The 13,845-nt window shown below is 36.5% G+C and overlaps 1 protein-coding gene across 1 annotated transcript in view; it reads right to left on the bottom strand.

Moving 5' to 3' along the window:
* LOC136266727 (fibulin-1-like) overlaps positions 1–13,845 on the bottom strand; it is a 43,498-nt gene that overhangs the window by 19,611 nt on the left and 10,042 nt on the right. The window contains exons 7-13 of the mRNA XM_066061748.1: positions 12,914–13,036; positions 12,736–12,861; positions 12,564–12,686; positions 7,302–7,430; positions 6,250–6,372; positions 3,873–3,995; positions 3,692–3,817 (exon numbers count right to left, since the gene is read on the bottom strand). Coding sequence (XP_065917820.1) covers positions 3,692–3,817; positions 3,873–3,995; positions 6,250–6,372; positions 7,302–7,430; positions 12,564–12,686; positions 12,736–12,861; positions 12,914–13,036 — 873 coding nt within the window. The remainder of the gene's footprint in view (positions 1–3,691; positions 3,818–3,872; positions 3,996–6,249; positions 6,373–7,301; positions 7,431–12,563; positions 12,687–12,735; positions 12,862–12,913; positions 13,037–13,845) is intronic.

Consider the following 13,845-nt stretch of genomic DNA (forward strand, 5'->3'; position numbering starts at 1 on the left):
GTGTTAGCTGGTCTTGTACATTAATATCTATCATATCATTTACTATTTTATACATCAGTTGAATTCTCAAATCGTTCCTTCATTTCTCCAATGTGTGCCATTGCAAACTGTTCAACATTTCTGTAACACTAGCTGTCCTATCATACCTATTCATCACAAATCTTACTGCCTTTTTCTGTACCATTTCTATTTTGTGGATGTTCTGTTCATGGCATGGAGACCACACTGTGCAGGCATATTCTGGAATGGGTCGAACAAAAGTATTGTAGCAGTGTCTGCAGTGACATTTGACTGTTTCAGGACATTTTGCTAAATTTCATTGTAAAAGAACTCTTACTGAATTCGCGTAACCGTATTGACATGCTGTGTCCATTTAAGGTTTTTTTCAATAACAATGCCCAGATATTTTGCATGGCTTACTGATGGTATTAAGGAGATAGAATGATTTCACAGGATTAATTTTGTTGGTAATTCTCAAGAACTCCGTCGATTAAATGACATCTGCCAAACATCTGCCCACTGCGATGAGGTATTCAAGCCATTTTGAAGGGCTACTACATCTTGTTCGGAATGAATACTTCTGTAAAGTAAAGTTTAGGTGGCCTTATTTGCTGCTATTGCAGGATTTACAATGAAAGAATGAAAGAACTTCTATGCCTATACAGCTGCATGGCAACCTAACTGCAGTCATGTGTGTGTGTTATTTGCTGCTATTTATACCCTATCCAATTATGCCAGCATTATTTAAAACATAATAGGTAGCGATTCTGGAATTCCGTAAATTTTGCATAAACTTTTCTCCTTGAATCTTCCATTGGAGAGTTAGCGCAATCAATTCACTGCCATACGAGTAATTGATCAAACAATTGGATCATTTCTAGGGTTTCTGGGGGTAAGGAATCTGATGGTACAGTTAGTTTTCTGCTACAAATATGTTTGTGTGGAGTTTTATACCACTTTAGCGTGGGCATTCAAAGGTGCCGCTCAGGGTTTAACTGGCATGTTGCCCGGGCAATATCATGAGAACGCAGTTTGCTCATGGCTTTGATGCCCAACCAGTTCAAAGATATGATACATTTTGACTCATTATACTGAACAACACAGAGGATTTAATTATGAGTTTTGGTTTAAAAGTCAGTGTAGTTGCTAAGTTTAAATTATTTGACAGTAACTAAACTATATTCTGAGACAAATGATCTGTAAAACGAATGCTTGGGCGATTCGTGGATGCGTATTTCTACCTACTGCGCAAGGAGTGTGTCAGCCATTGAGCAACCACACAACAAGAAGACTATGACAACTAAGTGAGTAGCTTATAGTCCTTAGTACTTAACTTAATGTATTAACTTACTTACTGCCACAATAGCGAAGGTTTAATCTAGTATTAAAAACTTTATACCCCAAAAGTCAACCCCACAATCAAAAGTTCCTGGTGTGTGTTGAAACATTGTGACATAGGAATAACACCGTGAGAGCTATTTGTTCATGCAATTGAAACTACAATCGATCATCAGATGCTAGTGTATAAAACAAATGGGGTTAGTGCTCTGTAATTCTTTCACCTATCAGGTGAGTGTGCCCTGAGTGATATTTATCACTTATACCATGGTTGCTTGGGATTTTGCTGATATATACACCTGCAGCCTTTGGGCCTATGGCCCTCAGGCTTTGAGTGTATATATCAGTAAAATCCCTGGCAGCCGCGGTATAATTATTAAATAAGATTATTTTACAATATAGCTACCACAATGTTATGTTCTATTTGCAAGAAACGTCCCAGCACATGTTAGTTCCACCAAGGTGAGCATTTTTGTCTATGTAGTTTTCAATATTGCTATGCTAAAAGTCAGCAAATTTGCACCACTAATAGCTCATCTCTTTGGTGCACCATTTTGGTAGCTGTCATGGAGTTGTATATTAAGAAAAAAAAAACATAAGCAGCTATAAATCAACAGTACAACTCCTTGTTTTGCATGCACATTGTATTTTTGAGTGGAGGTGACTGGTACAGAGTGGTTGCACTTCACCATGTGTATGCTGTTATGCCATCCGCAAGATGCTAAATGCATACAACTATTTAGTGGCTTTTTATGGAGATGACCTTTATTTAGAGGGTCTTACAAGTAACGTTACACTGTGGTCCATGTATTAAGGTATTTATAACAGAAAACAGAAGTTCAAAATGTTATTGCAAAGCTCAGTTATAAGCATTTATTCAATTGTGCCCTTTTGGGCACTTTTTACAATGGAAAGATATGGAGAAAATTTGCCCATCTTAAAGGCAAAATTGCTTATAACTCCACCATCCTATGACAGATTTTTAAAAACTAAGTGTTTATGAAATCCTCAGGGAGTACTACACAAGGATATGCTAAATAAAAAACATTTCAATTAATTTTAAAATTCTCCCAGAATTGCTATAATTATAATAGGTAACCAAAAGCATCAAGCATAATGTTAGCATAATAAAGATGATATCTTACAATTTAATTATAAAGTGCAATGCGCGTGCTTAAAAGAAAGCCAATGATCACAGTCAGTACATATTATTAGTGCATTTCATATTTAGAAACACGTGATATAACTTAATTAACCATTGCTTGGTTGGTTATTCACACATTTCAGTGAACAGTGCAGTAAAACAAGAATACAGTCACATGGTTATCCATGAGGCTGTAATAGGTCTGCAGCTGCATGGCAACATAGCTGCAAACTCATCCATTCCCTTGTGGAATGTGACAGTACAGGATCCTAACAGGGTCTTACTGCAGCAATCCTCCTACAATCTATTTGTTTGTTTGCAATAGTAAATATGGACAGGTTATCCCCAAGCCATTAGGTTGGTTGGTAACTGAGTCCAGTATGGTACTTAGGTTTGCAGTATTATACCAGTAGAAAGATAGAAAGGACTTTGCGAATACTGGAAGTGTTGCAGTGGGGCTCTGGGAACCTGTACAATTACCAAACCCAATCACCATCCTAGGATGGGGGTTGTATCCAAGGACCATTAGTCCTACCACCAACATTAATTGAACTAATAGTCAAAAAAGTGCTTTGATACAGGAAAGAACAAGTGAGTTATGAGGCTTTAAAAATATCCCATACTTTTAGTGTGGACAATCCAGGTGTGCAAACATGTTTACGACATGAAAACATGCTTGGTCCTGTACAAAACCATTGGGAGTGAACACATGTTCACCACTTTAATATTACTGTTTTTGGCAGGGGCTCAGGTGAATGTGTACTGATTATAGCTATTATTAATGAATTCAATGGCCCAAACATGAAGTATATCAACCCTGTTGCTGTGTAGGAATAAACATTTTTGAACCAGATGGTACAGTATATATTAACCAATAGAAAAATTCATGGAGTTGTGTTTTGGGTAATTTTGATTGGGTGTGATCATGATATCACCAAGCGTTTACAATAATAATTATGTGAAGTTAATTTTGGGTTGATATATACAGAAATTAACCTCTCAATCACAGCCCACATTTAATATGAATATGCTGAGATTTACTTGATGTGTTGGGTGGGATCTACATGAATATAACAGACAATCTACTACCTAACTTTGTGGCATATGCTACATACTTACATTTCTATTTTGTAACAGTTTAACAATTATCACTCACGTGCAATGTAATAATTCTGTCATAGAAAACTATAAGTACAATAAATCACATACCAACACACAAAGTTGCATTATCTTGATGTATCTCATATCCATCGTAACATGAACAATTGTAACCTCCGAGAGTGTTAATACATTTTTGATTACATCCCCCTATTCCTTGAGAGCATTCATCAATATCTGTAATATATCAGAGTTGACATATACATTGGTATAATGAGGTAATGTTTTTAACCTTCACAGGATATTCCATCCTCCTGTATCTCATAACCATATAAGCAGCTACAGTGAAATCCTCCGGATATTCTCACACAGACTTGAGAGCAGTTGTGATCACCAGAAGCACATGGCATAATATCTATAGTAATGGTGATGGTGTGATTTCATATACTATGTACATGTAATGTATGTACTAATGGTAAGGACAAGAAAAACATAAACATTATGCACCATATATGCATGCCAAAAGCCCCAAGGGTTAAGGACAGGAGAGGAGGAGACACCTTTATTTGGGGGGGGGGGGGGGGGGGTGTAGCTAGGCTTATTCAGAGGATGACATGTCTTAGTGTGCAAAGCATGCCCTCTACAGGAAATTTGTAAATTAGGCCCACTGAGATTGAATCTGGGAGTGATTTTATCAGAATACTATTGATAGTAGTTGACTGTTGTATTAGGGTGACTGTTCTATTAGGGTATCTTGATCTTGAGGGGCATTTATATTAGTATTCAGTGAACCATAAAGGGGTATTGGGAATGCCACTCTACCTTTTGAGATTTAGACTCTCAAAAGTGAACCTGAGAGTGATTTTAGCAGTCAATGTTAATGTTATATTTGTTGACTGTTGTATTAGGGTGACTGCTTTATTGGGGTATATCAATTTTTGATTCATATATAGTCTCCATAATCCTTTTGACAGGGGCTACAGCCCCCTATTAACCAGGAGCATCCAGTGTTTAGTTATGATAACATTTCATCTTTCTTTAGCTTTCTTCTTTATCAACTAAATGGTATCTTGTGCTGTGAAAAAGAGGCAAATTTGTGCAGCCTTCAGTATTTTTTTTCATATAAGCTGATGATAAAAGTATAGATTCACTTCTCAACTAGATCAACTAGAGCAGTTCTGCATGTAATAAACAAGACCCATCTTTGCTAAACGCATGAAGTAAACTACAATCTCAATAATACCCATGACTCCTATACTATATATTTTAAAAAATTTTGGAATTTATAACTAGAGTAGGCACCATAGCACATCGATAAAAAGTACTGAAACAAGCTGGAGTAGTGCACGATATTAAATCATAGTAAAACAATAAGAAGTGTTATATCCCTACTGTGCTCAAGATACCATAATGGAAATGCACAGTAGGGATATAACACTTCTTATTGTTTTACTATATGATTTAATATCATGCACTATATACTCCAGCTTGTTTCAGTACTTTTTATCCATGTGCTATGGTGCCTACTCTAGTTATAAATTCCAAATTTTTTGAAACACTTGTTTGTTAACTTTTTTGTATATAATATTATTATGATTGGTGATGCATACTGCATTTGAAATGGTGCCGTGTGCCTCAGCTATATCGTCTGAAAAGTGAAGTATCCATTACGCTTTGTTGTCAGCTATGTTCAACCCAGGACGAATCAAGAGCTGTTCGAAAAGCATCTCTGCAACCCACGCATACCAAAAGAAAGGGTTGGTGCCACGCGCCCCAGTTATATAAATTATCATTTGAAAAATGAAGTATCCATTAAGCTTCGTTGTTGGCTATGTTTAACCCGTTTCACAGCAGTACGAATCAAAAAAACACCTCTGCAATTGAAGTAGCCACTATGAAAAATGCAGACGATTTTTGTTACGAAGGGAAGCCATCACGTGCTACCAACATATCGACACTTTTTGCTGTCAGCAAAGATGAATGGGACACAAAGGAGGACACTGGTAAGTCCATGAAAAATGCATTGTATGTACTGCACTATGCCAAAAGGCACCTGTTAGGCTGAAGTGACTTCAAACAGTGAAAAAATAATCAAGCCTGTATCCTTAGCTGTTGTTGAGTTACGCTTGTCTGAAGGAATCAGTCAGTCAGTCAGGCAGTCAGTAGAAAATTCCGTTTAATAAAAAAAAAATTAAATTACGTAGCAACTTGTTGAAAGCATTTCGGGTTTATCTGAAAGCTTGTTTGGGCTTAGTTTTACCTAACCAATACTGCCTCATCATCGTCTGGGAAAATTTAGACTCTTTTTTTTTGGATGATGCTATTTCGTTGGCCATGCCTACTTCTTTGTGGTCCCTACTATATACTACTATCATAGTGTATGATATGTTGTCAAAATTATAAATAAGTGGCACTTGCCATTATACACTGAACAGCAATGAACAATAGGTGAATGACTCTCTATGAAATACTTGGATTTGGTAACTATAGGAGTAAAATATGGAAACCTCAAGGCTGTTACAACAAGTCTCCAGGGAGTGATAAATTGTATTATACAAAGACTGTTCAATAATTTGTTTTTGAGCAAAGTATGTATTCCTGTTCAATTACTAGAGCAAACAGCTCAATAGCTAGCAGCAGTAAAGGTGTAAGGTAGCTAATTAACTTACCATAACAGCTGTAGCCATCACTATTTAACTCATATCCATCCCAACAGGAACAATGATAAGATCCATCAGTGTTATCACATGTTTGCATACATCTTCCATTATTAACTTGACATTCATTGATATCTAAAGATGTTGTAATTATAGCCTTGGTATACTAAGCACTCTACACCACATTCAGTACAGTATAATATACCAGAAGACAAAATGGTGTCATTAAAATCATCACACAGAAATACAGTATCTCACATGATGAAAAGTACTTTTACAGAAGAGTCTAAGTATCTTACATCAAAATCTATGTAGCATTAAAAACCTATACAGAAGCAACAATATCGAAAAATCTAACTATCGAAAAACCATTTAATGGTATGCCTGCTGCCTGCCAGCCTGACCACAGTCACACATGCAACATAAGAGGCTAATCTATGCCAACCATTTACTTCGCAATAACAAATTCATGTACATGCTGCATGTGCCATTTCAGGTTCTGACGAATGTCTATCCTCTGCACCTTACATTCACCTTTCATCTCCAATCTTAGTAGTTACTTCTTCTTGTTCTTTTGCAAGAAAACCATATCAAGGTGGTATCCACACTTCAGTCATAGGCATACATGTATATAGATGCTAAAAACATAAGTGTGCTTACCTTACTGTAACAGGTAGTCCACAAAATATTTACTCAGATGCATACATAATAAAATAGTTTTAACAGCATCCATATAGAAACAATAAGTTTTGAGTAGCAGCACCTGCAGCTTCTGGGGATTACACCCCAGACCCCCCTGAAATTCTACTTTATATTACAGCCATACAACAATAGTCATGTTGTGCACTAGTTGGCCCCCTTGTAGGTCAAGTCTAGAATCACCACCGGTGGTAACAGACTCAATTGCATTATAATAAAAATCAAAGGAAAGATCAGCCTTTGCCCTAACCTACTTTCATTACCCGAAGAGACAAGAATTGATAGCTATAAATCACCAAACACACAGAACTTGAATGTCTAACATACATACAATTAATCAGACTATAGCCAGCACTATTATGTACCAGAACAGCTGTGACCATCTTCATTAAGAGTATATCCAATAGGATCAAAACATGTACAATAGTAGCTGCCATGAGTATTAATGCAGTTGTGCTGACATCCTCCATTGGAAGTAGCACATTCATTGACATCTAATAAACAAAGCATTTGTTAATCACAAGGAAGCATTAATATTTTGGTGCTTTAGTGTCTTCCAATTATTCACTACAACAATCATATTGGAGACAAGTGCTAGTAACATTAGGAATTTAATTACTAGCCATACAAGCTGTAAGTGGGAAGTACATTTCTTGGCACTACCATGCAGGGTCCCAGTGCAGCCACTTGCACATTAGAATACAGTACTTTGGGGTGGCTAAATGGACCCTAACACTACAGTGGTAGATTTCCATTTTCAAACCATAATACCCATTTCACTCCTTGATTTCAAAGGAATAAATTTCTTACTCTAATAGAGTAGTCATGTACTCTAATAAAACAGTCAACAGTACATATACATAGCATAATCATAAACAACCATTCAACTCTTTATTAGTTTAAACAACCACAATAGATTATTCCTATTCGAAATAGAGTTACCAACTCCACCCAGTCCCTAATTACTGTGACTAGAAATTTTCTAGAGGTGAAAATCATACAGTTGAAGTGTATGATCTCGCAATCCACATAGTTATGTGCAAACAGTTTTTTTTTTCATAATGCATATGCATATCCCATTGTAATAGCTATACTGTAATTTGCTTTTTTTCATTGTAAAATAATTTTCATATGCAAAATGTGTATGAAAAGTTCTTGCACGAAATTTTTTATACAAGATCGAACTACTCTAATAGAACAGTCATTCACATAAATCATACAAAAATATTTTTACATGAAAATTTTTATCACAAAAATTTTTGCATGAAAAAGTGAATTACGGTAAGCATCTGGAGATATGGTTAAGCTGATAGGCTTTAGTGTACATATAGCCTAGGCCTGAAACTGCTGAATAACATTGTCTATCTACAGTAAATTAAGATTTCAGCAAACTGTCTGTATAGCATTTATAAGGTGTTCATGCTAATTTTTAGTTAAAAGTGCCACCAAATTCAATCTCAGTAAGTTTAAATTTTCTTGGGGGCATGCCCAAGAAAGCTTTTGTTTTATATATTCCAGGGTGTGATTTGCACACTGTGCAGTCACTTCTACCCCCCAGGGCAAAATTCTATTGGTAGCCATAGCAATTTTTATTAGCAAAACTCGATCATTTACACGCTGTTGGGTTTCAATCACGGTCTTTACTCAATTTCTTTCAAAGGTTTAAAGTTCAGTACATGTGTAGTTACCCAGGCACATACATGTACATAAGTGGATTACTCCGAGGGGTCTGCAACAAGCTAGAAATCTCGTAGGTCCACAATTGAAATCTTTACTACAAATCTCCGGAATCCTGAAATCTGAAATCTTATAATTTCAAAGTTCCTGGGAATTTTCAGACATGTCCAGATATTACAAGTGTATCAAAGCATGTTTTCCCATTGCCGCCCGGTTTTCAGATGCTACTGAGGTGCTACCAATTCAGATCTTGCAGCAGGTTGAAGACTGAACTCACAGTACTGAGATTGTGCTTGCACTGAGCTGGTTTACATTAGTTGGCTGGGATTCAGCTTCTTGGTAAGTCAGCATGGCATATACACTAGCTACAGTAGCTAGTAGCTACGATTTATATACTCTACTATACATTAGTGCTTATTAGCGTTTCCCACTTGGTGCTCCACCTGCACTCAACTTGGTGTTTAATACCAAAGATAACTGAGCAGGCTGCCAAGCTCAAGTTGAGTGGCTGCAGCTGGAGAAGCAGCTGGCTAGGACATGAACTAGGACAAGCAGCTGGCTGGGACATGCAGCTATAGAAACTTACTGGATATTCTTGGCTGGAGCTAGATTGGGATTCTCCGAGGGATTCTTTGTAAGCCTGAATATAGAAATATGTAGCTGTTAATACTTAGGATAATTATACTTGCACACATTTAGCTCAAAATTTGAATCTGGCTGAGCTGTGGCTGATCGTGATTGTGTGTTTACCACTACATATTGTACTGCACTGGCACATGGGCAAGATCCTGGATCATTAATTTGTGTATAATCAAAGTACTGTATTATGAGAAAACATTTACAGCAATGCTTGTCCAATACGAAGATGACTCCCTTTCCAGTGATCAAGGCAAGAATCGAAGAGGTGGAAATCCAAGGTATGATAAAGTTGATGTCTATTGTCAATGCAGATCAATAGATGATGGAAGCCCAATGGTGTGTTGTGACAAATGCAATGAATGGTTTCACCCAAGTTGTGCAAAAGCTAAGGCGATTACAGAAGACAGGTGGTACTGCCAGACTTGCTCTCTAGCCAATCGAATCATTGTTTTTTAATACTTATGACTAACACAATCATCAAGTATAATTGCTAATTGAAATTTTATTTTTATGCTGTAAACATATAGAAATCAATTTAAAATCTATACCTTTTCTATAAATTTTATAGGTAATCTTGAAATCTTCACTGCAATATTAAGATCTCTAGAAATCTTCACAAGAATCTTGAAATCTTCCCTGGAATCTTGAAATCTTTGCTAAAATGTAGAGATTTCAAAATCCCGTAGGCTATTTAGCTTGGTTTTGGACCCCTCGGATTATTCTGTATATGTGACAACATATTGGCATATTTTTTGTGAATATGTGTGTCAATTTAACCCTTAAACCTGCAGCTGTTTTATAAAATGCAAACACTGAAAATGCATAATCTAGTAAACTGGATCGCATGCATGCCTTGTAAAACTAAAGTCTATAACACAAATACTGTTAAAGCTATCTAAAAACAACACACACCATCTTACTCACCGTTAAAGTTTGGTTTGAATGGTCTCATACTTCGTTGGGTCTTAACCCAGAGATACTCGCTTCACTTTGAAAGAGTTAAAGAACTATATTATATCCCTCCATCTTCCTTCTTCACATACACGATGTACAAAAGGCCATAACTCAGCCGTACTTTGTTGTATCGCCTTTTGCTTGGTGTCATATTACTCCTCACATGATGGTGACTCAGTTGGTATATAGATATCACGTGATATCATCACTGTCGGACGAACACAATGATGATATGATCGTGGAAGGACACAAAATGATTCAGGGTGTCGTAGTGGGTGAGTTGCTTGTTTGTATGCTGAAAGTTTATATAAACTTTCAGCATACAAACAAGCAACTCACCCACTACGACACGCTGAATCATTTTGTGGTAGGGTTTCCACCGTGAAAAGTCAAAGTCACCATTTCTTAGTAATCACTGTGCAAAATTGTTGATAAACAAAAGACAAGTACGAATTCACGAAAAAACCTGGAGTAAAACAGTTCATAGCTACACAACGAGGTCTAATATTTTAGTCACAAAGTGATGAAATATGGTCACTTGTGTTCTTTGTTTACATGAGCTGTAGTAAGCTTGTCAAGCCAGCGATACGTCATATATGCCTCTATAAAAGCGCCATACCAGTGTGTTATTGACAGAAAGAAAAATAACACAATTTTCACACATGCGTAGCCCTGTACTGCCTTTACAAAATGAGATAATTTTTTGTCATGGAGGAAATGTCCTCCACCTTCAATAGTCCACATACTGAATTTGAGTATAATTGCTCAAGGAATTTCTGAGATACTATCCTTCAAAAATTGGCTCAACTTCTTTGCCTTTTTCATTTTTTTTTTTTACACTTACATAATCTGCCATATAATGCAAATGCTTTATCTAATTGCTTTAACCCTTAAACCAGAAAACTGGATTTGATAAAAAACGAATTGAAAACGTACAATACTTTTTGCCAATTTACATAGGCGGTTTCAAACAAGTATATCTCACAAAGCATTCATCTGATCACTTCGAAAAACAGATTTTATTATTGGCAAAGGGTAAGCTGTCTGCCTGTATATAGGGTTCCACCGTGAAAAGTCAAAGTCACCATTTCTTAGTAATCACAGTGCATGATTGTTGATAAACGAAAGACAAGTATGAATTCATGAAAAAATCCGGGAGTAAGGCCATGCAAAGTTAATTATATGTTTCTGGTCCTACCAATTCCCCAAAATTGACCAGGTGACCAGGCTTTTTTAAAATTATTTTTATTATATATATATATATATTTTTGGTGTGGTACACTACATTTGACATGTGTAGCAGTACATAGAATTAGCAGGCTATAGGAGAAAACAAAGTTGATGTATAAAGTTAGTACATCTTAAAAAGTGTTTACAAGACATGAAAACTTATCAACAGATATAAAATATTATAAATTATTGTACGGTGATTGCACAATTCATTCAGCAAAAAAAATGACCAGGAAGGGAACCAGAAACATATAATTAACTTTTTGTGGCCTAAAACGGTTCATAGTTATGCAACAAAGCCTAATATTTTCAGTCGTAAAGTGACAAAATATGGTCACGTGCGTTCTTTTTTTTAATGAAAATGGCAAATTTCAACATTACAAAACATGCTTATTACTTTCTTTTCATCTGATATATTGGTAGTCAGTCAGTCAGTCAGTCAGTCAGTCAGTCAGTCAGTCAGTCAGTCAGTCAGTCAGTCAGTCAGTCAGTCAGTCAGTCAGTCAGTCAGTCAGTCAGTCAGTCAGTCAGTCAGTCAGTCAGTCAGTCAGTCAGTCAGCCAGTCAGTGTCAGTCAGTCAGTCAGTCAGTCAGTCAGTCAGTTAGTCAGTCAGTCAGTGTCAGTCAGTCAGTCAGTCAGTCAGTCAGTCAGTCAGTCAGTCAGTCAGTCAGTCAGTCAGTCAGTCAGTCAGTCAGTCAGTCAGTCAGTCAGTCAGTCAGTCAGTCAGTCAGTCAGTCAGTCAGTCAGTCAGTCAGTCAGTCAGTCAGTCAGTCAGTCAGTCAGTCAGTCAGTCAGTCAGTCCGTCCGTCAGTCAGTCAGTCAGTCAGTCAGTCAGTCAGTCAGTCAGTCAGTACAGTATTCCTATAGAAAATTGTTAAAAGTACATAGAAACTTGATGGAAGTGTTTGGAGTAAACCTGAAGGCACTTTTGAGTTTGATTTTGTCTAACCACTACTGCTAAGCTGTCATAAATGAAAAGTAATGCGGGTTTTGGGTGATATATTTTAGCAGAAAAACCCAAATTTATATAATAATTGTATGCATTATAAAGCACTTAAAATTAAATATGTAACGGTTAAATGCATTTGGTTTCATGTAGTTACTAACAGTTGTATGCTATGAGGTACCTTCACAGTTGTGATCATTTGATTGAAGTGCATATCCATTATAACATGTACACAAGTAGCTACCAATAGTGTTTTCACAAACGTGCTGACATTCTCCATTGGACTCCACACACTCATTTATATCTAGACAAAAACTGATTAAAACTTGTAACTACAAAGTAAAGAAACATACCAACACACATAGTCAGATTACTATGATGTAACTGATATCCATCATTACATGTGCAGGTGAAACTTCCAAGAGTGTTACTACAACCTTGATTACATCCTGTTTTTCCTAGTAAACACTCATCAATATCTAAATGTATAATAGAAGACTACAGACATGGATGTATATGTGTATGCCTAACCTATGCAGGATGTTCTATCGGCTAGCAACAAATACCCAGTGTCACAATCACATTCAAATCCTCCAATGGATTCTATACACACTTGAGAGCAGTTATGAAGGCCATTGCGGCAATTTCCAATATCTGTAACATAATATATAGACATACAGATACATGCTTGCACATCAACATCTAGTGACCAGCAGAATATGCTTTTATAGCCCCTAACAATTTCTGTAGCGAGTTCAGCTACAAACTCACCATCCTGTAGGAAGTTCAGTTCCATTATTTTTAAAGAGTTCAGCTATGTTACAAGTCACCCTGTAGAGGAGAGCTAAGCTACAAGAAATCATCCTAATAAAGCCTTTCACCTTTATACAGTCATCATACTTCATGTGCTTTTACTTTCAATTCTTGGCCATGCAATTCACTACCATAAATCCTGACTAACTATTGATACTAAACTAGTTCCCTAGGGATAGCTGTTTAGCTATCTGAGTGTCTGGCATTTTTTTTAAAAAGGAGCAGAACACCACCTTGTTGGTGGGAAAATGCAAACTTCCCACTATACTAAATACATATTACTGTACTTACATATATATATATATATATAGCTAATAGTATTATATTTTTTTATAGCTATAACACACTTACAAGGAATATGACAAAAATGTACGCACGAGTGCCGCAGGTGCGAGTGCATATATTTTTGTCATAATTATCCCGAGTAATCGTGTTATAACTGTTATATTCTACACCCCAGTAGATGAAACGATTATAGATAGCAAGGTATAGTAAAACAGCACCTTTTGAGTAGACATCCTTGATGGATCAGATGTTTTAGATTCTTTAGCAGTGCCACGCCCATCTACTCGTGATTAGTGAAGGAGACAAGAGTTAGTAAAGGAGACAAGAGTTCATCAAAAATTGCTCAGGTAAATAATTGTTGGTTG

The sequence above is a fragment of the Dysidea avara genome, chromosome 9 (assembly GCF_963678975.1).
Source record: "Dysidea avara chromosome 9, odDysAvar1.4, whole genome shotgun sequence".
Lineage (NCBI taxonomy): Eukaryota > Metazoa > Porifera > Demospongiae > Dictyoceratida > Dysideidae > Dysidea > Dysidea avara.